At 37.7% G+C, this 26,217-nt stretch overlaps 2 protein-coding genes across 3 annotated transcripts; both read right to left on the reverse strand.

Moving 5' to 3' along the window:
- Nucleotides 1-21: 21 nt before the first annotated feature.
- On the reverse strand, nt 22-2,622 carry LOC137385947 (early growth response protein 1-B-like). The gene is made up of 2 exons (XM_068072577.1): nt 2,252-2,622; nt 22-1,575 (listed from the first exon to the last, which is right to left on the reverse strand). The coding sequence occupies exons 1-2, from the start codon at nt 2,511-2,513 to the stop codon at nt 257-259; spliced, it is 1,581 nt and encodes a 526-aa protein (XP_067928678.1). The 5' UTR covers nt 2,514-2,622; the 3' UTR covers nt 22-256.
- Nucleotides 2,623-3,855: 1,233 nt separating this feature from the next.
- On the reverse strand, nt 3,856-24,663 carry LOC137385664 (protein-glutamine gamma-glutamyltransferase K-like). 2 transcript variants are annotated; one of them, XM_068072176.1, is made up of 11 exons: nt 24,598-24,663; nt 22,558-22,718; nt 22,172-22,361; nt 17,607-17,849; nt 17,009-17,248; nt 16,068-16,293; nt 13,365-13,608; nt 6,023-6,222; nt 4,992-5,111; nt 4,748-4,853; nt 3,856-4,579 (listed from the first exon to the last, which is right to left on the reverse strand). In XM_068072176.1, exons 2-11 carry the CDS (start codon nt 22,714-22,716, stop codon nt 4,118-4,120), a joined length of 2,190 nt encoding a protein of 729 aa, XP_067928277.1. In that variant the 5' UTR covers nt 22,717-22,718; nt 24,598-24,663; the 3' UTR covers nt 3,856-4,117. The 2 variants fall into 2 exon arrangements, with proteins under 2 accessions (XP_067928277.1, XP_067928278.1); XM_068072177.1 differs by lacking the exon at nt 24,598-24,663 and adding an exon at nt 24,265-24,284.
- Nucleotides 24,664-26,217: the final 1,554 nt, after the last annotated feature.

Below are 26,217 nucleotides of genomic sequence, written 5' to 3' on the forward strand. Positions count from 1 at the left end.
CCAGTTCTATTGAACATTCAATCAAATTAGACTGTTTTTATTACTATTATTCTTTGTTTAGATATAACCAGGAGTAAAATGTATAAATGAAATAAATACAAGGCGTGTCAAACGCTGTCAATAAAATTACTTCAATAAATCATTAAATATTCATATTGAGACCAGCTCAAGTAAAACAGTTCTATATATATATACAATAATTATAGAATTTGTAAGATATACAAAATGCAGAGAGCAATATCAAGCCTTCTTGCTGTTAAAAGTTTTTGGGGAATACAGGAGGTTCAGATAATGACATAGCATTTAGCAAGTCTGTTGTTGAGGACGAACTCAAGGGTTCATGAGGAGACGATTGACTGGATGGAGTAACCGCAACTGAAACAGTTTCTGTAAGTTTTACCTGTGTTTCCACTTTCTCTTTTTTTGTTTTCTGTTTTAAGTGTACTTTGCTATGTCGCTTTTTTTCATCACTCCTGGCAAATTTTCTGCCACACACATCACACGTGAAAGGCTTTTCTCCAGTGTGAGTTCGAATGTGTGTGGTTAAGTGATCACTTCGGCTGAAAGCTCTAAGACAAATTCTGCATTGAAATGGCTTCTGCCCTGTATGTATTCGTATGTGGCGTGTTAGTTCATCAGATCTTGAGAATCGACGATCGCATGATTCAACTGGACATGCATATGGTCTCTCATGAGGTGGGGTTTTGCTCGGTCTGTTGGGATACTTTCTCTGCTTAATTGGTAGGATACGCAGGTTTCCTTGCTGGTAGGCTTGATGGATAGCTTGTATGGCATTACTTCCTTTCATATGCATGCTCCTTGCTCCTACATGCCTATCTGAGCCACACGCTCTACCACTGTACCCATATGCATCCATTGGCTCTTGTTTGACATTCGCTGATGCATACATGTCTTGATTTCTAGTCACAGTAAAGTTTGAAGTATTTCCAGTGCTCCATCGGTCTGTTTGAGAACAATAATTGCTGTCCAAATTCGTTCGGCTATTGAATAGGTCCGGATCACTCATCGAACATCGGTTGTTTGGCAGTGTGTGTGAAAGTGACTGATCAGCATAGGTCGTGTCAGGCTTAAGGGGATATTGTTCTAGTGGGAAAGGTAATTGCGCTGGTGCTGAGGTTTGCCTACTGAAGTCTGGTACAGCACATGTTTCTCTCTCAGGAGAACATGATCCGTGGGATGAAACTGGCGAGTACTGAGTATAGTTCGATCGAGCTTGTTTCATTTGGTTATGGTAAACTGAGGTTTGCGTTAGGTTTGCTTGATTATACTCTGGTGTTTGGGGTTTGCTTGACGAAAATTGAGGCGAAAATTGGTGAGATTGAATTGGCTTGAATTGAATTGAAGGTTGTTGATGATGCTGCTGTAAGTAGCTGGTAGATGAGAGGCTATCACTAACAGTCATGGGGTCTGCCTGACTGAATGTGCTTAGCGACATAGATGCACTAATCTGCATGTTTTCACACGATGAAGTAGTTGGCAAAACTAATCGTTTTTCTCCATAGTAGTCTTGGCAGTAGTCAGCTTTAGGCTCTGGTTTGATGTATACATCACATCCTGTAAAAAAGAGTATAAAGATGATGAGTCAACGAAAGAAATAAACAATTTAAGAGAGTTAACCTATTCTCGCATGCAACAAGAATGACTGTCCCCTGTTCATGAGCAGATGAGTGAGCAAACCCTACTTCCTATTGCGCGAGTTCGGTAATTGACCGTAAACATAGATAATTTGTGGTAATCTAATATTTTAATCAGCAGGCATTCCACTGGCGTCAGGAGGGAATCTCTTTTCTATCTCCTACGTTATTGATGCGCTATTTATAGCTAAGACTGCGCTATTCCTCATTCAATAGCTTGCGCAATGATGTTTGCACAATGCTCCGCGGCTCTAAGTATTTGTATTCCGCGCCAGTCTTATCAACGCATTAATAATTGTGTAAGTAAAGAACAAACAAATTTGTTGGAAATTGAGACTTGAGTTCATTTGTAAGTCTGTTGAAATAGCATGAGCATTATCATACAGTATTACCATAGCTGGTAGGCATTGATACATGAGTTAGTATACATATCTTTTATACTCTTTTGAGAATGTAAATGCGTGCAATAAATATCTTTTTCAACATACACATATATATATATAGATGTATGTTTTATTGCACATCTTTATGGATACGTATGTTATAAAAAATTCCTTACTGGAAGTGAGTTCGAGAATATGAAAAGTTACACTTACCAAACTGTTTTTGCTCCCTGCAGTCATGATTTGGTATCATAATAGACTCCTGATTATAGATATAGTTTGACGCCATATGATCCAGAGCATTAATAGATGTATCCAAAGATTCTGGTGTAGTAAGGATATCCTCATCGGGTATGCAGAGTAAATCCTGATCAGCAAGCTGTTGATTAGAAGAGCAGTTCTGTACAGCTTCTAGTAGAGCTAGCTGGTCAACTTGTGCCAGGTGAGATAATGAATCTAGAGCATCCATAATCATTTTGGTTTTCTTTCAGGTTAGCTCACGGTAAATACTTCTAAATTGACATGTTGTACCAGTCTCCCCTCTACGCTAGTACTAGCTAAGCGTTGCACGGCGTAATGGCACGTGAAAGGAGTTTCCCAAGTATATATTGGTATCCCCAATACATCATTCAGCCAATCAGAGCAAGGGAATCGGCGATTGCGTCACCACTAACAGAGAATCCCTCCAGCGAAGCGAAACCGTGCTTGTGCAAAACGAAAGTAGACATAAAATTGAAAAACAATTGAACTGCTACGTTATTTATGGTGAATTTTCATTTTTTTCGTCAAAATATCAAAGTATGTGTGTTTTGAAGTTAATTTCTTTTATTTATCACGTAAAAGTATTGGGTTTTGAAGATGTAGCTGAAACAGAGAATTCCCCTAGCCATATAAGGCGTAGGGTTTTCCGATAGATGATGCAACCTACGTCATCACTCCTTATATGGCTAGCCGTTTTCCGACACGTGGTGTTCGTCATGTTTTCTATCGCAACGAGTTGGGAGCTAGCTATAATACTACAGCGGCATTCTTGGCTGTATGGGAAGTAGCCCTGTCATATGGCGATAAAAAAAACTAAGTTTGGTTGGTGACAAACATATTATTTAATGCTTTTCATTCATACAGCATTAGCACAAGCTAAAACCAGTGATTTAAATACAAACAGTTGGAATCATGCAGAGAGATGCTTTATATCATTCCTTATCTTGTTGTAACAAATATGTAATAATTAATAACAATAACATTAAAAGCTATAAACTTATGGCTTCAAAAACGCATCTCAATGGTAAACTATCATGTCTCCAATAGTTGCTCACATAAGGCAAGTTACATGCTTATCTATGCAGAATATTAGTTTTTCAAAGGCAGCCTCTGGATCCTTTGCATGCTTAGAATACCCATTTTAATAGCATCGTTTAATGACTAATAATAGAAATGCATTTTTCTGGTAGCAGGTTGCATCATAAAGCTGCTTTTCTCCTAAAGCTAGTTGTATGTTTAATGGTAGTGGAGGTAAGCTAATATTGGCTGCCATACTTGGGTCTACTAATTGATTACAGGCTATGAATCTATATTTAGAACTTACGCACAGCTCACCTCCAAGTGATTCCCTCTCTTTATTGTTTCACACAAGTATGCAGCGTCTGCGCAAAGACCTAACATAAAAACTATCACAACCTTTCTAAGATGCCTTTGATCAATAAACTAATGATTAGAAATGTTGCGCAAAAGTGGCAGCGTTAGCATGAATATTTCAACATGATGGCCTCGTTAGAGCAAGGAGAATTACATTACGCTACAAAATCTAATTGTCCAAATGAACTTGATATAGATATATTCTTATAAATGATGTAAATCTCATTAAAAAGAATATGGAATAGAACAACGTTGACATGTGCGTGACGTTAAAATCTGGATTAAAAAGCTTGTATAATTATACAAACATAAAAATTATGTTATAAAGCTAGAGGATGCAGACGTAGCAAACCAACAAGTAGTGTCACTAACAATCATGTAATACATGAGATTAAACCCTGTCTATATAAGAGAGACTCAAAAACTGGCAAGGCAGACTTGGATTCAGTTAAAGACCTCAATGCTAGCGCTGCCTGTGATATTTCTCAATTGTCGTGTGTGCAGCAGTGCCACCAGCTCTTTCTTCCCAGCAACTCTTGCACGCAGGTTGAACGTCTGCTTGATAGTCACACCGGCTTCAATGACTGATTTATAGAGCTTTACGGTTCGTACAGGCCGAATTCCGGTGCCAAGGAGAGACAGGCGACATTCAGTGAGATCAACTCCCAGCTTGTTGGTGAAACTAATGTCGACAGGAAACTCTCCATTCATGTCTGCTGTTCTCGGGGCATCTATTACAACATCCGGCCTATCAACCGTGAACGTCTCCTTCTTAAAGAAGTATTGGTTGGTTTCAACAACCCGAGCCTTACAGAAGACTGACACATCGGCATCGGTGGCTATCTTATTAAGGTAGTCACCGGCAGCGAGCGTCATCTGGAATGTGTCAACATCCTTGGCATAGAGCTGAGAAAAGAGAGTGCAGTATAATAGATAAATCCTGCTAACCGTTGATATATCGAACTCTCGCAACATTGAGCTAACAAAATCTAAATCTAGGTTAGATAGCGTTATTAAAGATATCTGCTAAGATTATGGAGGCATCATGAAGATCAACACGCTATGTTTACTAACCTTGAACTCTTTAGACTCAGACTTTAGTTCATCACTGGCAGCACCATTGTAATAACTGCCCGTGCAGGTCAAGGTTACATGCACATTGAGAATGGTAGTCGCTTGGCTACAGAAAAAAGTCAAATATTTCTTTAACCTACTGTAAGTAAGCACATCATAATTCTAGCTATTCCAGCATCGGTGCGCTACGGAATGAGCTGGGCTTATTCTATTATTTGTATTGAAATTGTGAAACTCCACACACCTCTTCAAATTGAGAGTTATAGCAACATCGCCATTGCTGTAGCCATCACCACTTAAATGGAACTCCACACCTTTGGAGTCAGAGACATCGTATAGTTTCTTCAGCTCATCCTTTCTTGTACTAATTGGCAAAAAGAGCAGATAGACGGTCAGAAGTGTTCGGCCCGTGCACAGCCGTCAGTTCAATGGCTATCATTCACACAAACAGTCTAAATGATCTACCATCGTGACAAGCGCATTAATTAAACAGTAGTAATGCTTTTGGCATACAACTCGGGAGCTTCTATTAATGGAACAGGGGAATCTCCCTTCCGGGGAACCCCTCTGAGCGTTGACAGCCAATGATTGATAAGAGCTTATTAATTATTCCGATGAGAGGGATTTACCGAGCGCTATAAATAAACACATCCTAGAGCTAGCGATTGCGCTATCTAATGGGAGACCTCAAAGAGCCGGTTTCCGTAAGACAATTGTTTCATGCCGCATTACATCTCTAGCCTTACAAAACACCCCCTACCATCATGAGGATTACAGCACAAAGGCATGAGCAATTTACTCTTCCAATAATGTTTTCCGTGTGAGCATCTTGCAAGTATATAAGAATTTGGATAATGATGATTACATCACACTTAACTGCAAGCGTAAAGCCTTCATGAAATGATGGTATGGGTGGAATCTTACGATATCATAATCACAGCCGAGCAAAAGAATTCAATGCGAGCAACCAGTACAATAGGATGGCATGTCAATAATAGTCTATCATCATATCGCAATGCTACGCATCTAGAATAAATCACAAGCTATCACAATATCAAATGTGCTAGTTAAGTCATTACTTTGCTTGCCCGCGCTAACCTTGATATCTAAAAAACATTTCAATTAATTAAGGTAACCAGCTAATCTGCAATAAACTTCAGAAATCATGGGATTATCAGCTCAAAAACACATTTTCATTCCTCAACTGCTATTACGGACATGGACCTCAGGGCTTCACGCCTGGAAGAAAAGAGCAGCATCGTCATTTTGTATCACCTGTACTTGGATATTCTAGCAGCAACCTTTCGCTCCATATCAGAACCTTCCGGATATTTATAGTGATGGGTTACATCTTCTCGCTCAGAGCTGCCAACAGCCTTGGTTGAGATGTTAAATCCCACAGCATTCGCCTCCAGCCATACCGGTGTCATCTCACCCGATTTTTGCTTGACCCACTCGACAATGTCCCCATTAACCTAAAATTTGAAACAAAAACCTTTTGAGTGAGACTAAAGGGCAGCAAACTCTCTTCTAAAGGTAAAAATTCCCTAGAGACGTTGCCGAGACACGGCGACCTGTCAATAACAGGCTTGTAACAAACAAGCCATTGCACAGGCTGGCGCGTCAGTAGATGACATTTAGTTTTACACAACTCACACCGGAAATATTTATTTATTAATATAATGCAACAGAATTCTCACATTCATCAATGGTTGGTTTTTAAATACTCATGACAAATATCAAGTAGCCTATCAGTAGTGAAAAGCTGCTGTCGATGCACAACCTGTCACAACTGCTGTCGACCTTGTCCAACCTGTGGCAGGTTGCTATCAATAATACGTAACCTATTACAGATTGTTACACACACTTTATATATACAGTATATATACAGTCAAACATGGATAACTCGCCCTCGGATATCTCGAACACATGGTTAACTCGAACGATTTTTTTGGTCCGCTCCCACATAATGATAAATTGCTTTAGATAACTCGACCTAAACTCTGTTAACTCGAACAGTTTGTTGCCCAACGGCTACCGAAACGGTTGTTATCGCTTTAGAAAATCACTTTATTCCAAGCCATAGAGGTAAACCTCAACTTTTCATAGTTCATAGCCTTCGTTATTACCATCATCGGCAAAATATTTTTGTCAATGACTTTTCTAAAGGTTTGGTGAAATTTGATTTTTACCAAACATCCGCTTACCGATGGCCCTTTGGCAGCAAGGAAAAGTGAGGTAACTTTCGCATAAACTTCAAGAAAAATGGGCAAAATTGATCTTGGTTAAAACGCTCAGAGAAAAAAGATGTCTTTTTTTCTGAGCATTTCAACAGCGATCAAGTTTTGCCGAATTTAATATAAAAACGTCCCGGCAATAACATCACCTCAAACAACAAACCAATCTCAAATGGTAAAAAAATCTATACTTTTTGATAAATATTTTTTAAACTTTACATTAGAAGCATTTAATTTGAAACAAGCCATTTATGCTTTTGATTTATATTATAGTTTGTATATGTACATATATCTACTAATAAATAAATAGATGGACTTGTGACAGTGCTCTGATAACTTGACCGGTCTGATAACTCGACCACTTTCGCTCGGTCCCGTGAAGTTTGAGTTATCCATGTTTGACTGTATATATATATTGACTAGCGCTCGGTAAAGATATATATATATATTATGCTAGTGGAGTGAATAATTATCTCGAAGACAATTACTTACCGATAAGTAAAGCTATTAGAGACTGCTCAATATATAGTGTATCACACTATTCTTTGAACAAATTTTATATTTATAAATTACATAATTTGTCATCGCAACAATATTGCGCAAGTTCACCTCCCGCAAGCAACTGAGCCTTTAAGAACTATGAAGATTTTAGTCAACATCAATGTAATCACGGCTTATAAAATAGGAGTGATGAAATGAGGCGATGTGACAAACAAGGATGAATGTTTTGCCTCTAAAACGGAGAAGATCAAAGCTAGACACAAACGCACTGTTGCAGGAATGCAAATTTGATTTCTCTAGTTAAACTTTGAACATCGATGTTTGTTCCTGTAAAAGCCCAATACTCACTTATGCGCGTAGGAGCAAATATAACACAATTCCCGAGAGAGAGAAGCTGATGTCAGTAATTCCTGATTGGTGTTAGTTATCTTATCAAACAAGCTCATTCACAAGGCCTGATGAAATAACTAGTCCGTATAATGATGGACAAAGAGCACAAGTACTAGCAATCTCTTTGGCAAGTTGTTAAGACGTATCCCAGGGAATTCCGCCCTCAGCTAGGAAGCGGTATTGTGTCACAACAACAAACAGCAGCAGCATCAACCAATCACAAGGAATGATGTCTAGTGATGTAACCGGTTGAAGTACAATAATGGCAGTGGAGGCAGTTATTCATAAGCTCGTTGGACAAGGTGCCCTTTAATTAATTACTAGACATTTAAAATCATTCAATAGTTTTAAAAAATTGTACATTGCATAGTATTGCTAGGTCATGTATTTATTTTATTTTTTAAGCAAAATTGTAACGGAGGCATTTTGGTGAATCCGTGAAATCTTACGGAAAGGCTATGTCATTAGCTGTGGTCTTCTCAAGCAAATTAACTTCAAAATCTAAGGTTTTTATTAATTTAAGTTCTGCACAGTATCCAACCATTTTATATAAAATCCATTATTTAAAACCAAGTAAAAAGGCCGAGTTAAAATCTGAGCCTTCACAATTTTTCCTGTTTTAGAAACTGCTTAAAACAAACAGTCAAATACTTGAAATGAGATTGGACAACATCTGTCAAATTTCATAAAACAAAAATTTTTAGGCTAACATGAGGCTGATTTAAATGTGGTGTTAGTTTTATTTTGCTTTTTAACATCAACGGTAGCCAAAAGACAAATAGAATTATTGTTACATGATTTTTTAAATTCTTACAGGACATTGACAAAGCAGCTTCTAACGAAGCCAACCAATTTGGTTTTTATTTGACCTTCCCAAATGAAAACAAGTATTAAACTTCCTGGAACTCGCTGAATTCAGGAACTGAGGTTGTTTTGAAAAAAGCGTTTCTTAAATTTGATGGCAACCGCGTTTAGCAACACTTGAATAAAAAAAGGAGGCTTATTTTTATTTGACTAAACAGTACATATATTCTAAATTGAAATTTAGAGATGTTTATGTACATTTGCCACCTGTTTTAACTTCTTATTGAAAAAGAGGCTTTAAAGTTAGTGTGATTTCTTGCACACCGATACTGGTTTGGATTTGGGCTTTATTAGGACTGGGTCACATTATATCGCCGTATCTCGGCATTGATGTCACAATACTTCGGTGATCGTCGATGATAACATTTTTGTTATATATCACAAACCCATCCGCGCTTGCATCAGCAAATACTCCGTGACGTAGGGTTTCTAATTATTTTTTGTAATTTTTCTCGAAGAAACCTCTTTGTTTTCGCGTGCTCGGATCAAATAATAGGCCCGAAGCAACTACCATAAACAAGAATGAATAAAGCGTGCTATCTACAACCGCGAATTACTATTACCGAAACAGTACACATTGTACAGGTTGTCGTCGATGCTCGGCAAATATCTGGAATGTTTGACAGCTGCAAACTTTCCCGACGTATCCGCGTTGCTTCGTCGATGCTATTGTCACCCGGTTTACTTAGTCGACGATGAACATTGAAAGGAAAACGCCGATATACAGCGATATAGTGTTAGCCAGCCTTGAGTCAATTTATGAGATAAGTGTTAAATCATTGTGGGCATATTTATATGCAATCTTTTGACAACAAAATCCTAATAGACGGTTTTAATCATTTACTGAACAGCAAACTTTATGTGAGTGTTGTAGAAAAACAGCCAACTAAAAAGGGAAGAGTATACCATCAATTGTATCCTGCCAAGGTTGAGTAGAACTGCTTGGAGGAGGTCACCCACACGGACAGAGTTAGCATTCTTCATAGGATTTTATATACATACTTCACTATTAGCTTTATACCTATTGCTGGACTAGTGCGCAGACTCGGGACAGTGCTAGAGACAATCTGTCCAAGCAAAGGGGGCCTATATCTACTTGTTGTTCGATTGCCTATTCAGTTGAGACTGGCCGAGTTGAGACACCGGCCATCTCAAATGTATGGATTCTACACATTTGAGATGGTAAATGTCTCAACTGTTCTCCGCTATGTTCTATATTATATAACATAGCAGAGAATTTTGAATATATTTTTAATAATTTGCACTAATTTGTTGAGATAATTCAGCAGAAAACTTTCAGCAATACAGCTAAATAAGAACTATGAAAAATGAATAATGCCTTAGAACAATGAAAGATCATGAAGAGCAGAACTATAATATTAACATTCCTTCGGCGGATCTGTGACAATGAATTAACCATTAAGGGCGATGGCAGTTATAAAAAGATGGAAGGATAGCGGCTATACTCTTTCACCTACTGATAAATGTACACAGTCATGGCCTGCTACTGGATAAATAATAAATAGTCTGCATCAAGAATTGGATTAATTAAACTAGAACAGTATCAAGTCTATGGTCTAGTTATGACGGAAGGTCAAATTTCCTTCTTTCAGATTATACCGTTTCTGGAATCGCTGCCCAAGGCACTAAACACTCCTAGTAAAATGGCAGAAGCAGCATTCCAAGGCACCCATAAGGGATTAACTGCTTATTGCCTAAACCCTCAAGCGACCAGTGCTTGTCATATCATCAGTACCGATGCATAGCACAATTGCTGCAACGATGCGCACAAGCAACTCTGCATCTCATCCATCATTACCGTTGTTGCGGGCGTGACTGCCAGGTTTCCGGCATTAGTGACACTCACTACAGCAACTGACGAATCAGCGAACATAAATAGCACTTCCTCTTGTTCTGACACCTTTTCATAACATTGTCACGATTTAAAGTGAAAGACCTATCAGTTTATTTAAAAATGGAAAACGAGTAAATAGCGTGATTCAACTCTGGACCATTAACATAAATACAAGTCTCAAGTTGGTCTCATCGTTTTGCATAGCAATCGCAGAAAGTCTTTAACGCTATGTCTTTCGAAGTGAAAAATGTTATAGGGCAAAAATTAAAACAACTCTAAAATCGGCACATTGTTATCTGCGCATCAATAATCCTTTACTCTCCTTTACCAACATACGTGTAACTTCAGCTTCCCAAAAAATGCATGGTAAAGCAAATTATTCACTAAGGTCAATGTTTTTACCTAAATTATAAAAAAATAAAGTAACTCACATAATTAGAAAAATGCATTGCTTTTAGAACACTCAAGCAGCACACTACATGAATGTTAGCGGACGAAACTGTGAATTTGAATCAAGTTAAAGGCCAAGTAAAAATATTTGTGGAGAGCAATAAAAGAATTAACAGCTCACCAAAGACTCACTCATGTAACTATAAATTAGAGATTCTTCTTTGAAGTACCTAATCAACACTTGACATAATGTTCATCATCAAGCTAAACATAAAACATTGAAAATCACTATTCATTTGAAGCTGTGTACACAAATTTACATCAAACCAGAGGAAAACCAGAAACTACCAATATATATGTAACTAAATATATATATTTCTTTTTGAAATACTTGGGTAACATTTTCAAATAAATTTGCTTGCCAAACTCGGCATAAAATGTTGAAAATTATATATATATAATATATATATATGTTATATAACAAACTGCGAAAATCGTAATGCTACTGACCTTTTATTTGTGTACAGACGTCAGGGCAAAACGTAGCGGCTTACAACCTACAGGGTTTGTCTTAATTGTAAGGATTACTCCTGTCATTCATACGATAAACCACATAAAATATTTTACTAATTTTGTGGATCGCCTGAAATATGATACTTAGGATGTTCCTGAGTGGACCATGTAATGATGGTAAAAATGTCTATGAACATTGATTACAAGGTATGGTATTATTAGAAAATTGGGGATCTTATTCACATAGGAGAATAAAACGGGAATAGAGACTGTCTGAGCTACAAAAAAAGCTTTGATTGGGACCAGCATTATCACAGTATTTAATAATAAAAATGTCACTTCGCTGAATATTGCTATGAAAAATTGAGAAATGAGAAACATATGAGAAATTTAAGATCCGAGGAAATTCCTAACAGGGTTTGGCCTCGAGATACAGACAAATTGTAGATACGAGCATACAAGACAGTTATCAATGCAGCCGCTAGATGGCTGAGTATGCAAGAGGACGCTTTCGAGAACAGAAATGATAACAAATTAACATTTTGATATCATTTAATAACAAAAATGTCACTTCGCTGAATATTGCTATACAGTCATACCTCAACATACGAGTGTCTCAACACATGAGAAATTTAAGATCTGAGGAAATTCCTAACAGGGTTTGGCCTCGAGATGCGAGAAAAATTGGAGATGCGAGCGTACAAGACAGTTATCGATGCGGCCCCTAGATGGCTGAGTATGCAAAAGGACGCTTTCGAGAACAGCATCGCTCGGTCTATCTCGTTGAATTGATCTGAAATTTTTTTTAAAAAGCGCGGATAAAAGTGAGGTGAGAGCTAATCAAAAAGAGCCAAGCTGGAAGAAAGGTAAAAAAGTTAAGTTTTGCGTAGCATAAAATTTAAATTTATTCTAAGCATGTACATAGTAAGCTCATTTAAGTTAAATTTATTATTTATGTTATGTTAAGCAGTGTCAGAAAAGTGTAGCATAGGCCAGCATACCGAATGTGTTGTCACCAAGTCTCTCTTACAACGCCGTAGGCCGCTACCGCCTGTCTCGAAGATAAAAATTCAATACAGCACTGTACATAATAAAGTCACATTTTATTGCAGATCATAACCACTAGATAGGTATTTGTTACTTTGTGAACGTGGGTGGTGAATTAGATCGATTAAGAACACGTTTTTCCATTACAATGCCCTGTTTTAGGTTGTTTTTTTTCAGAGGATGGCAACGGATTAATTTATATTTAGTTTTTTTTATAAGAAAAATTGATTTGACGTACGAGAGAACTAATATACAAGCTCAGTCCTGGAACGCATTAAGCTCATATGTCGAGGGTATGACTGTATTGGAAAATAGGAAGTAGGCTCTAGGTGACCATGGAGGTATTAAATTGTGACCTGCAGATATCACATCTGAAATATGTCAGAACCCAATACTGTTTAGTATTACAGATAACTTTATCTTAGAACAATACAATTGCGGAAAAAGACAAGCAAATATATAATCTTAAAAACATATTATTTAGCTAATGATGTTCGAATATTATCAGCTCGCAGAAATAGAATGATCAAACTTCTACCCCCACAAGTTTGACGAGGGGCTTGACACAAGCAACAAGTTGGAGGCGAGACAACCCACAACCACAACAGAAGAAACTTCCACCTAGCCGGCCTATCATAATAAGTATGACATCATATGTGACTAGGCTTACCAACATGTAGCTGGCGCCCTGCCAGCTAGCTAACAGTACACCACTGGATCATAGAAAAATCGCCAGAGTTATACGTCTGTTTTTGCAGTTGCAAGTGAGTATGGAACTATTAAGATTACTAGTTTTAACACATTTTGATAAATTTTTTACCTCAGCAATAACAAATTTTGAGTCATATGGAAGGTAGACATCTCCTTCCTTTATGCTAGCTATGGAGGCGGGGCCACATTGCATTACGCCTTCACTGTTCTCTTGTGGTGTGCCATCTATCGCTTGCCATCCATCGTGACCAGCGGGAAGGTCCGTTCTCTTAAACCAACCCTCATTCCATACATGGAAGTTCCAGACAGAATCGTTGAGATCAGTTAAAGGCTTGTCATCCCAGTTCCAGTGTCTACAGAGCAACAGCTTGTTAAAATGAAACAGGCCGCCGGCGTGCACTCTTAGAAAAAAGGTATGGTTACGACACACCAACTGTTGGCCACGTCAACTCTTTCCTCCAGGATACTGTCAGCGAGAAGATAAATAGCTTGGCACAGTTACATAGGAAGCACAACTCAACGCACAAGCGCTAGCATTAGTATGAGTGCAGAGGAATCGGAGCCAGTTTGGTTTTGTTTGTGACGATACCTGAAGATTAGAGGTAGAGGTATGAGACGCCTTGGCAAGCCAAAAGTAACGTGAATCAACTTTAAGTAGGACTTTAAGTGGACTACAGGCTATTTGACAGACGAGATAAAACGGAGTATCTAAAGTAACATTAAGCCAGCCTTTCAGCCCAACTGTATAGTTGTATTTCTCATAGCAAAACATAATATGGCAGCAGTATGAATATTGGATACAAAATGCTGGATAGCATTAGCTACTATCGATAACCATGGATAATCGAAAGGACATGTGATTTTAATGGAATATTGTTCAGAAGGTTTGTGTGAAGCCTGATCGATCTAAGGCCTTGATTACACACAATCACTGCAAGTTTGTAAATTAAAACTTCATATTGACTAAAATCTAGACAAAAAGAAACTCATATGGAAGTCTGGTAAAACAGGAAGAGCAGTAACTACTAGCAGTCCGAGGGCCTGCAGCCCTGATTTATACTGTTGGTAAATGGAGCAGTCTAGTGAGCACCAGTCTATGCACATTATTGAGAACAATTTTATAAATCACTTGTGGCGAGTGCCAACCATTTTACAATTGAGGGGAAGTCCTCCATGTGAGAAAGAAGTAATGACACACCTTTGCTTAAGTTATAAGGCACAATTAATGTAATCTGAATTGAAATGACGAGTTTATGGTACTTAAAACAAAGAATATCAACGCAGAACACCAAAGACCCATAGCAATTATACTAGTCCTCTGTCACCAATTTGGCCTAAATTTATGAGCTGCTTGTACAATGTCATAGTTTCTTAATTGGAAGTTAAGCGAGAAATATGTCATCTGTAGCGCTGGTAACCACGACTAGAGAACTAGTAATAACAGTAACAATCATATCGAAGATGACTAATACAGCGATCTCTCATTACTTTCTACCTGAATTTTCACTGCCACAATACATCACAGATTTCCACCCTCCTAAGAGAGTTGAATAGATAACGCACGAGCTTTTAGAGCAACATCGTGAGCCGAATATGCAGGTGATGGGCAATAATTTTTGCATAAACTGATTCACAACCAGTAAACTATGGGTGATTTGATTTGTCGAGGGAGGGAAAACAGTGGTGACACTCCAGTTTTGCACTTTTCGGGGTCAGTAATTGAGTCGATTAACCAAGATAAGCTAGAGATGACTGTATATTGAAACTTTGTATGAATTTTTACAGCTCATCTCCAATGTGAAATAAATATTACAACCATTCTGGCCACACAGGCAACCAACTCCGGGCACACAGGCAACTACTCTGGGCACACAGACAACCAACTCTGGGCACACAGGCAACCAACTCTGGGCATACAAGCAACCAACTCTGGGCACACAGACAACCAACTCTAGGCACACAGGCAACCAACTCTGGGCATACAAGCAACCAACTCTGGGCATACAAGCAACCAACTCTGGGCACACAGGCAACCGACTCTGGGCACAAAGGCAACCAACTCTGGGAACACAGGCAACCAACTCTGGGCACACAGGCAACCAACTCTGGGCACAAAGGCAACCAACTCTGGGCACACAGGCAACCAACTCTGGGAACACAGGCAACCGACTCTGGGCACACAGGCAACCAACTCTGGGCACACAGGCAACCAACCATGACACTGGTTTTAATATAATCTAATTAATTCGCTTTTAATTATTTAAGCGAATATCAGGTCCATCAATAAACATATTAGTTGTAACAGAAGCGATAGCCAACTCAATTTATAACAATAAACGGTTTTCATTATAAAATTCAATACAGCCTTCATTTCTTTTTGCTATATTTCTGGCTTTTAATAAAATATCTTTCCTGGTTGAACTTCTAATCTAAATTCCGACTATAATAATTAATCTAAGCCTTTGGGTTCCAAATGGTTGCAACTTTTTTCATTTGACTTTAAATTTTGTATTGTTGGCCAGTGATCTATCCAGTTTTTACAAATATCACTTAACAGGCATTCAGCAAGCCTGATATTTATTCGAGTGCGGCGGATAACTGCTGACTTCATCTGCTCTCCATCTCTCCATGATGCGGGCTTATATTTTAAATTCTTCTTTAGCAATGAGTCATCATTAGTTTTTCAAACTTTTTGGAGCTTGGAAAAATAAATCATTTTAAATTGTCTCTATAACACGACCATATGGATGAAATAGTATTACACACATTTATAAACGGCACACAAATAATAACAAGGTAAAACAAGTCTTGCCTATCAATAGTCATGCTGCTGTCTGTATCATGGGCAGACTCAAAGTTGGTGACACTGCGAGCGGGAATGCCGACAGCTCGCATAAGAGTAGTGAGGATGGCAGAGAAGACCCAACACTGGCCATATTTGACTTCTTCCTTGGTATCCATATACTGCTCAAGGATGTCAACGCTGCTAATCCAGTCGGTTGGCTCGACTCCTCCGGTGTAGTCTCCAGACCAGTTTCCTATGCAATCACACATCATGAGCACACACCATTTCTATATGACCTCTAACATGTCCATCTTGGGTGTCGTCTCTTCCTGTCCATTTCTCGCTGGACAGTTGATTGATTATCTTATTAGCACATGAAAAGAGATTAAAATTAAAACAATGACACAATCAGAAAAATGCAAATTCTCTGCAGAAATGCGGATCTGAATAAAAAGACAATGTCATTGGTTGAATGGTTGCGCGAATGGCCAATGACTTCCATAAGGGAGAATCATTCTGGCAATGAGCAGAAAGCATGCGACTTTCAAAAGGTTGCGCTGTGGTCTAGCGCTTATTCAAGCATGCTTTTGTAGTCTCTCCCAGTTGTAGGAGCTGCACAGGATACCGCGCTCCAACCCTAGACAATATCACAGGCTAACAATAGAAGCACTTCAATTCACGGAGAAACACCCGCGCTGGGTGTCATCAATTTAACACACCTGTTTGTTTGCCTGCATCCCTTGCCAAATTAGAACATTCATACTATATTGCAGAGCCAAGTGTGCTGGCAGGTGAATCATGGAGTGCAAGAACGAGGGGGCATGAACCAGTCCATACATGGTACAAACCTAACTTATCACTAGGGGAGAATCAGAATATAATTATTATCCTATTTAAAAGAAATATTAGCAGACTGAAACCTTCGCACGCAAAATAAGTCTTGAAGCAAACCTCTGTGTCACCCATACCTGATAAGATGCCATCATCGTCAAAGCTGTTAGACATTTTAGAAAAGGCTCGTGTGAGGAGAACTGGGTTGCTCAAGGCGACATCGGGCAGATCTGAGATCTCGAGGACATACAAAGCTGCCTCCAATGCGCATTCTTCAAACTGGCCAAAAACCCATGGTCTGCCATAGCTCTTCGTTTTCGTCCCAACCCAAATGCGCCCGCTCGAGTTCATCACATATTCATTTCTATCAGCCTCCTCTACAAGAATTTACTCTCCTTGGAACGCTCACACACTCAGTTATAGGATAACATAATTATTGAGAGAAAAAGTTCCAATAGCAAGTTCTGCATTTTGACATCAAGCAAAACATGTAAATACCGTAAAACCTCTATTTGAACACTACCTTTATTTGAACGCCACTTCTATTTGACCGCCACTAATTGGGGAAGGGTCGAAAAATAGAGCGTCATGCCATTCAAATAGAGGTTTTACAGTAATTCAGTGTATTGTGACTTGGTGCGGAAGAAGACATGCTATACATTAGCCAACTAAACCTTTCACGATGAAAACTTAAAACTATCATCTGGCGCAGTTTGAGCCGAGGCTAGTTCTTACCCTTCATGTAGACATCATCCTTAGCATTCCAAGGATTGAATATGAGACAGAACTCTTCCTTTAACTTGCTTGTCTTCATCGACTCCGATGATGAGATCTGGACGGTTAAGTTGTACTTGCCAATGATCGACTCGGCAGAAGATGTAATCTTCAGTTCATACTCCTGATCGTCTACAGAACTAGACTCTATCGTCCAACCAAATTTCGCAACAGGATCGCGAAGGTGGAAGGAGAGTAAAGTACCTGCAAAAGAACTTTGATGAATACTCAGCTCATTCCTATAATCTCCCATATTTTATACTATAATTAACCACCATGTGTCAAAACTAGAGCATATAATATGAAGACATCTAATGGAGAACTGGCAGAGCTTAGCCTTCTTGTCGAATGTTGTCAGTTATCAACTTTTGCATTTATTAATGTTAAAAACTTGTTGTTACAAATGTTATCAGTTTTCCATGTTTAACAGTTATCAATACCATATCATCATTGTTAACAGTTATCAATACCAAATCATCATTGTTAACAGTTATTAATACCAAGTCATCATTGTTAACATTTATTACTATCACGTCATCATTGTTAACAGCATACAATGTTGGTATTAGTTATTGTATTGATGTTCACAATTATCAATGTTCAGAGCGCTCAAAGTGAATGCCTATTTAACAATGCTTGCATGTAGAAACTTTTGTCGGAATGGTACAAAGGATTTCTGGCAGACAGGCAATCCTTACTTCTAAAGAAACAAATATTCACATTTACATCAAATCTTTTGAGTGCAATACAAGGTATACACATGCATATTTGTAAATGTAGAGGATGAGTGATATCGCAACACCCTTTGATAGTGTGATTTCAAACTAGCATCCGATAGTATACACAAATTGTATCCATCCGTTTGAGGCTCCCAGGAACTTAGCAAAACCGTGGAGCCATTACTGACTCAGCAAAAAATAGATTTTTGAAATGCGAACAAATATAAATGATGGCAAGCACAACACCTGGTCCCGTGTTGGCTCGTTGTGACAAATTTCCAAATGATTTGTGTTCAGTAGTGCACGGAATCCATGTCAAGATATAAATAAAACAAAAACACCGGAGGTTCTTGACGTTGGAAAGGATGAGTAGTAGCTGCATTGTCGGAAGCCACTTCACTCTAACTGAACGATCAGCAAATTACTTACAATAAAATATTCAAAGCAATTATGTCAAACAGCAGGAATCTGTATACTTCCAGCCAGTGGCAATTCCCATGGCAATGAGAGGGACATAAATGTCAAATTCGTCCTCTGGACCGGACCTCATTTAATACTATAATAGCTTCTCAACCAAACATTAATCAAATCATGACCAAACATTTCATTGTAACAGGCTGTAATGTAAGGATTAGCTACAACTGACACTTGCTAGACAAGCCAAGCACCTACCACTAATTCTGTCCCTTCCTATGGAGCACCTTGAACTCCATAGGAAGCTTTCATACTTTATATAAACTTCATATGTACTTTATATAAGAGAAGAGTTGTGCCTGTAAGCGCGTGTTGGAGATTTACATAACTTCAGGAGTCATTAACCACCTCTTCATGCCTCATTTTAATTGACAATGTTTTACAACAACTAAGCTGTATAGCAAAAAGAGTCTTTAAGCAGCGATTGTCTCAAATTGTATCATATTCTCGCGCATTTACTTATTTTCCATCATGCACATTAGAAACTAGCAGTTCAATGAAGGCTCTCCTCAATTCTGTATCATTATTATTTTGATGTGTGATGCTAAAAGAAGTGGAATGATTACAACATAACATAGAGAAATAATGGTGAAAGACTCTTCTACCAACAGAGACTAGAGGAGTTCACCCATTGCCTTTGTATAAAGATAAAGCAAAATTTGTCTTTATGGAAAGTGTTTTGGAAAGACCACAATGAGAGTGCTTTTGTATTTCCTATGTGCAGAGGGTACATAATAGGAGTACATGTGAGGTATTCACATTCCCTATGTGTAGAAGGTAGATAATAGAGGAGCGCATGTGAGATATTCACATTTCCTATGTGTAGAGGGTAGACGATAGTTTATGTGAGATATTCATATTTCCTATGTGTAGAGGGTAGACGATAGTTTATGTGAGATATTCACATTTCCTATGTGTAGAGGGTAGACGATAGTTTATGTGAGATATTCACATTTCCTATGTGTAGAGGGTAGACGATAGTTTATGTGAGGTATTCACATGTCCTATGTGTAGAGGGTAGACGATAGTTTATGTGAGATGTTCATATTTCCTATGTGTAGAGGGTAGACGATAGTTTATGTGAGATATTCACATTTCCTATGTGTAGAGGGTAGACAATAGTTTATGTGAGGTATTCACATTTCCTATGTGTAGAGGGTAGACGATAGTTTATGTGAGATATTCATATTTCCTATGTGTAGAGGGTAGACGATAGTTTATGTGAGATATTCACATTTCCTATGTGTAGAGGGTAGACGATAGTTTATGTGAGATATTCGTATTTCCTATGTGTAGAGGGTAGACGATAGTTTATGAGAGATATTCACATTTCCTATGTCTAGAGGGTAGACGATAGTTCATGTGAGATATTCACATTTCCTATGTGTAGAGGGTAGACGATAGTTTATGTGAGATATTCATATTTCCTATGTGTAGAGGGTAGACGATAGTTTATGTGAGATATTCGTATTTCCTATGTGTAGAGGGTAGACGATAGTTTATGTGAGGTATTCACATTTCCTATGTGTAGAGGGTAGACGATAGTTTATGTGAGATATTCATATTTCCTATGTGTATAGGGTAGACGATAGTTTATGTGAGGTATTCAGGTTCCAGCTGTGTACCCCTCACAATTTCGAGAGAATGACGATACTTTTTACTTTAATTGAGATGTGTAAGGGTAAATGAGAACCGAGTCAGACAGGGTTCATCGATACACTCATACAAGGCGATCATCAAAAGCCATGGCCCGACATCTTGATAAATACATATATTCTTTTAGTCTATGATAAGGTTGTACGACACCAGTTGTATGGTAAATGCATTTAGTGGATGCTAAAAATGTTTTATTATATTTATTAACGGGTAATTGATAGAGTAATTACCTAGTCAATTGCATATCGATGAAAGCGGCGTGTAGAAGATAACTCCAATGTCCTGGATAACACCAAGCTCATTTCATGATGGATTTTTTTCAATAGTTTGTCATGAGTACCCTCTCGTCTACTTGTAGGGTATCCAAACATCATAAGTGAGTGTCAAATACAAAAACACGAAACTTCTCTGCTTGAAAACACTTGAAAAAATAATTTTGAAAAAGGTGGGCAGAACCCCTGAAGTAGTTTTGTTGCATTGCAAAAATTTTAAATTAATGAAATCTGCTTCTAGGTATGAAGGGCTCAGTTTAATTCATTTAGCAGAGATTGAGTGAGAAGTAGTGGCCCACTACCACTATCTATATATTATCTGGTTCAATATTTCACCGTGTCCCGGTTGGATGCCATGTGGTGAATAGAAACATAACTGGTATGTATATTCATATGTATGGTAAATAGAAACATTCGACAGGATGCAAAATGCTGGATTACATTAGCTACTGACGATAACCATGGAAAATCGAAACACAGGTGATTTTAATAGAATATTGTTCTGAAGGTTTGTGTGAAGCCTGATTGATGTAAGGCCTTGATTACACGCAATTACTGCAAACTGTAAATTAAAATTTCAAATTGACTAAAATCTATATAATAAACAGAAACTTATATAGAAATCTGGTAAAATCAGAAAATTTGATCATTCCACATTGACTTGACATTTAAATCGCTAAAGTATTATTGCTTTAGAAGTAGCAAGACAAAGCATGTAAAATTTATTATTAAACATCGGAGCCAATCAAACAAAAGAGCTAAAACGGTAACGTCAACATATTTTCTATTTTAAAAAGATGGAAATAGCTCCTTACCGCAAAGACCTAGATTAAATTACCAAGTAAGCTTGTCTCGCTGCAGGAAATATTGACAGGACATTATCTGTAGAAACTAATCCTGTTGTTAATTAGTGTTTAGCCAAAGCCATAGTTGATTAAATCATACTAAAGTAAACAATAGCACTATGGCTAGATTCAGAATATGAATGTATGGCCACAACTAGAAAATAATGTACTAAATGTACATAAAAATTATCTGCATAGCAAAACAAAGTTATTAACAAAGTGAAATGAGTCAGTAGCTTCCATGAACAGCTGGAAGCTGAGCAATTAGTGAGAGTCAACTTGTTGATGCGGGAACTTTTGATACAAGATAGTAAAAACTTGTTTTCTGAGAAATTCTTTTATAATAAAACTACTTTTTTCTTATTTAAAAAACCTGAAACTACTCTAGAGTTAATTTGTTGAAAGAAAAATGGTATAGTTTTGTGGGCTGTTAGTTGTCAGAAGCCTCAAGCAATGGGTGTCATGCCTGGGTGTACAATGAGGCTGCCCCTTATCTAGAATAAGTGAATAAAAACCAACGGTTCAATACACTGTCATAACCCTTCAAGAATTCATCAGACCTTTGCTAGGGTAAGGAGAGCGGCCTGTAGCAAAAACCAGCATAACTTTCTCATCGGCTTTCAGCTTGCGACTCAGCTTCACTCTAAGCCTGAAAGGCTGGCCTCGACGCAGCACTAGATAGTCAACTTCATATTCACCAGTTCGGTGCTCCGCTGAGTTTTCCTTCTCACACAAGTCAAGTTTTTCCACCTGGCATACATAAGTTTGGTTTGATAAATCCAGGCATTCGCAAAATATTTTTTTCGCAGGATGTGGTTTGAAAGCGAGCAGATAATACATTTAATAGAAATTAAACATGAGAAATGCAGGCCCAATGCTGGATTAGCTAAACGAGAATTTTCATCGCCTGAATGGTCAATGACACATGCAGCTATATTGAATGTACCTTGGGCAGGCTATCCGCTTCTTTCACAACCTTGTCCCCCGCCGCAAGGGAATCAAAATAGTTGTAGTTGTAGTTCACCCTTGATCTGCTGCGAAGATTATACGGAGCGCGCCGCCGATAGCCATAGTTTGACCGGGTACTTCTCCTTGAGGGACCCATGACTACATAAACAGCATTTCACATCCAAATAAGTATGATAATCAACTGATCAGGCAAAACTGCAGCCATCTAAAAAAAAGGTCAACTTACTGGCTCTGTTTACATTAAGTCATTTCATAGGAAGGAAATTTTAAAACGTTAAGACGATTTCTTGGAGCAATTCTTCATTATCAATATAACCTAGGAGCAGCTTTAGTTCAGCGGTTGGGGCGCTACCTTATGATTAGCAAGACAATGGTTTGATACACACAAGGACCACTGCTGGTATTAAGGGCATTCAGACACAATTACTACTGTACTACATTACTAATGGAGATGGCCATGACAAAAAAACCAGAAGCAGACAACGGAAAACCACCTCAGGACCCTCCTAAAAAAACTCCTGAAATGCTAATTAGATCCTTTCGAGAAGATTATGGCATGAAGAACCTATTGATGACAGAATACTCTCAACTAATTAATGCAACTTTGGTTTTGCATAATATTTTGAGTTGAAAACTTCAAGTTGTTAAATTTTTGAATTACCAACTCGCTCAAGATCAAATGCATTTTTTTACAAAATGTATTTGATTCGAAAACAAACGTGCTTTTAGGGAGTTTTTACAATGTCAATATCGCGCAAACTTTTTTAGGTGAATGAAGTATAGGCCTACAAATTTATATTAACACATTTGTGGCAAACTTGTATCTTAAACGTAAATAATTTTCTCGATCATTAGACACTATCATCTTTAAATCGGTAAAAACAAAACCACACAACCACCAAAATGTCTAACATATCTCTTTGATTTGTGCAACAATGTAGAACATTAATAAGCTAACTGTGCTGCAAGAAAAAATTGTTTACATTCATATGCATGTTATATATAATGTTGTAATTGCTATTACATAATAACTATAGTTTTGCGTTAAGACTATTTTAAAATAGTTGGAAACACTCAACATATTTTAGCAAAAACAGATGAATGCCGCAAGCAGATCCTAAACTAGTTTGCGAGAGACCTTCAAGCAAAAGCAGTAAAAGACTAAGCGCCATGATCCGATGATAAGGTTTCATACTTCAACAATGACTTAAGCAAAAAGTTCAAAGTTATAAAGCAGTCTAAAATGCAAACAATGCTTATTTTAAAACTAGATATGTTGATAACTATACGACTAGCAAGTTTATTTGCAAATAACGAGATGTCTATTTTTAAACGACAAAAGAAAATTGATTAAAATATTTGTAGCTATAGCAGCTGAACTTGATTGCCTTTCGTAGCAGCTGTGTAGTGCTACAAGAAAAACTGATAAAAACGTACCGGTGACATGTTATACAAAATATGCATATATGAGCCGTTTTCTCAAACTCACAAATTTTGGCTAGCTTCGTATAAAGCAGTAACTGAATTACCACAACTTCTTTTTAACAAAATCACTTTGGCAACCGAATGCCTTTTGAAATGCTGTTACAGCTAAAATGATAATCGAAAGAAGCAATTAATAAAGATAAACTACTCTAAGGCCCGCTAAAACAGAGTGAATTGCACATTTACAAATGACCCATACTTGGATCTGCTGGAGAAGCAACGACTGTCGTGTATAGATGGAGGTTTGCATGTTATTTATTACTTTCACGTTTTAGAATGCGCTAGTACTTAATAGAAGTTAATATTTTTTTGAGATGAAAGCTTCCGCTTGCAAAACAACAACAAAGACGCAACATCTTAACGACGGCAAACGACTTGCATAACGAATAACAAATCATCCACTGCAACACCTTTGATTTGCACATTATCGTAGTGCACAAAAGCACAATGAACAAGCATCTACAAAAAAGACCGTGAACACGAAGCATAATAATAAATAATTATACTATCATAAACAAATAGGGTAAATTACCTTGTCAAAAAAAACTTTCTCGGAATCGAAGCGCGGGAGGCGGTAAATACCGCTAACCGTTTAGAACAAGTTCTTTAACCAATAAGAAAAAGCCCAGAGAAATACTTGACCAATCACGTATGGTGTAACGAGGTAAAAGTTACGATGAAACACAACTCCGACATGAAGTGACCATTCGTATACATACCGTATAGTCGTATACCATAATTATGCAACACACACTTGCACTGCTATTATTGGCCTTGCAGACGAGCTTGTTGTCATTGTTGTCATCATTTGTTGTCATGGCTTAGCACATAATTCAGATAACATATTTCTTTTTATTCAGGTCATAATTGTTGCTTTCACCTTCCTTTTCTTACACAATCAGGCCTGCCAACCTAAGAGTGGGGCAATGCTTGAGATTTGGTTTTGGGGTAATTGATGTATCAATGATAGTATATATAGAATTGGGGCAAAAATCTCACGCATTTTCATTTTTTCTTTGGTGTGATTGCGTGAGTCTCACGCCTAATGCGTGAGAGTTGGCAGGCCTCTACACAATTCCCTTTATTTAAATATGAAAACAAAAACAATTTACTCTATGGATGTGGATAATCAGCAATAGATTTTGCTATGACTAACGTTGGCAGCCCATTTTCATTACTATTATACCTGACCATACACTTCAAAATTTGTCTGAGTTTTATGCTAGATGTATTACCTTTCAGCATTAGCTTATTCAATCTTCATGAGAAAGGGTGTAAGCCAGTATTTTATATTCAAAGATATATTAAACTAGCATATCATCCTTGGCATATCTGGTTATTGCTGCTAGTATGATAAAGAGCCCCTCCACATCGCTAGTTTGTACAATTTTTAAAAGTAGACCAATGTTTATCATTTTGCATGCATTCTCAAAAGGGTATGTGTATTGACTGTCAATCTTTAGCGGCATTTTGGGTGCCAATCTGATCAGAAGTAGTTGCTCGCCCCAAGGGGCCCCTTTTTACTTATTCCATTTCAGCAAGCAGTTCCATAATCTAAGCAGTGCAAAATGGAGTCACGGGAACCCTTCATAATTTTTATTTGATGTCATTTTTCCGGAAACCTTCCTTACCAAGTAGTCTTAAAATATGCACAAGTTAGATTTTGTTATTCTTGTCTAATTTGGGCACATAGGCTCTAGTGAGCTAAATGGAATAGGTTTTGCAAACTCTGCCTAAAACATAAAATGAAAATACAAACCAGAAAAATAAAAAAAACTTGCTATGTCAGTGAACATTGGTAAGAAAACAATCTTCATACCTCTAATCATCATTTGATCTTCTCAAATATTGCTAGGGAAATAAACTCACATTCACTCTCATTATATAAGAGAGTGAGAGTGCTTACACTGCACCATGAGCTGAACATTCTGCTCGCTGAGTAAGGACTCTCTGACAACTGCTCATGATTATTGAACAGCTAATACCATAGTGGGTTTTAGCTTTTAGTAAACCAACTAGCTGTACTATCCGGCGTTACCCGTGCATTAAAAATCAACCTATAAACAATGAGAGATAATGAGAGTTGCCTACCACTTGCTATTAGCCTAGAACATTGTCAATGGGTAATTTGAGTAAGTTTACTAATAAGAGC

The sequence above is a fragment of the Watersipora subatra genome, chromosome 1, assembly GCF_963576615.1.
Source record: "Watersipora subatra chromosome 1, tzWatSuba1.1, whole genome shotgun sequence".
Lineage (NCBI taxonomy): Eukaryota > Metazoa > Bryozoa > Gymnolaemata > Cheilostomatida > Watersiporidae > Watersipora > Watersipora subatra.

Excerpts from the sequence above, each read along its gene's own strand:
- LOC137385947 (XM_068072577.1), bottom strand. The coding sequence starts at position 2,513 with ATGATTATGGATGCTCTAGATTCATTATCTCACCTGGCACAAGTTGAC. Across the intron at positions 1,576-2,251 it reads CAGGGAGCAAAAACAGTTTG|GATGTGATGTATACATCAAA; the intron begins GTAAGTGTAACT and ends TCTTTTTTACAG.
- LOC137385664 (XM_068072176.1), bottom strand. The coding sequence starts at position 22,716 with ATGGGTCCCTCAAGGAGAAGTACCCGGTCAAACTATGGCTATCGGCGG. Across the intron at positions 22,362-22,557 it reads AAGCGGATAGCCTGCCCAAG|GTGGAAAAACTTGACTTGTG; the intron begins GTACATTCAATA and ends TATGTATGCCAG. Across the intron at positions 6,223-13,364 it reads CAAAATTTGTTATTGCTGAG|GTTAATGGGGACATTGTCGA; the intron begins GTAAAAAATTTA and ends TTCAAATTTTAG.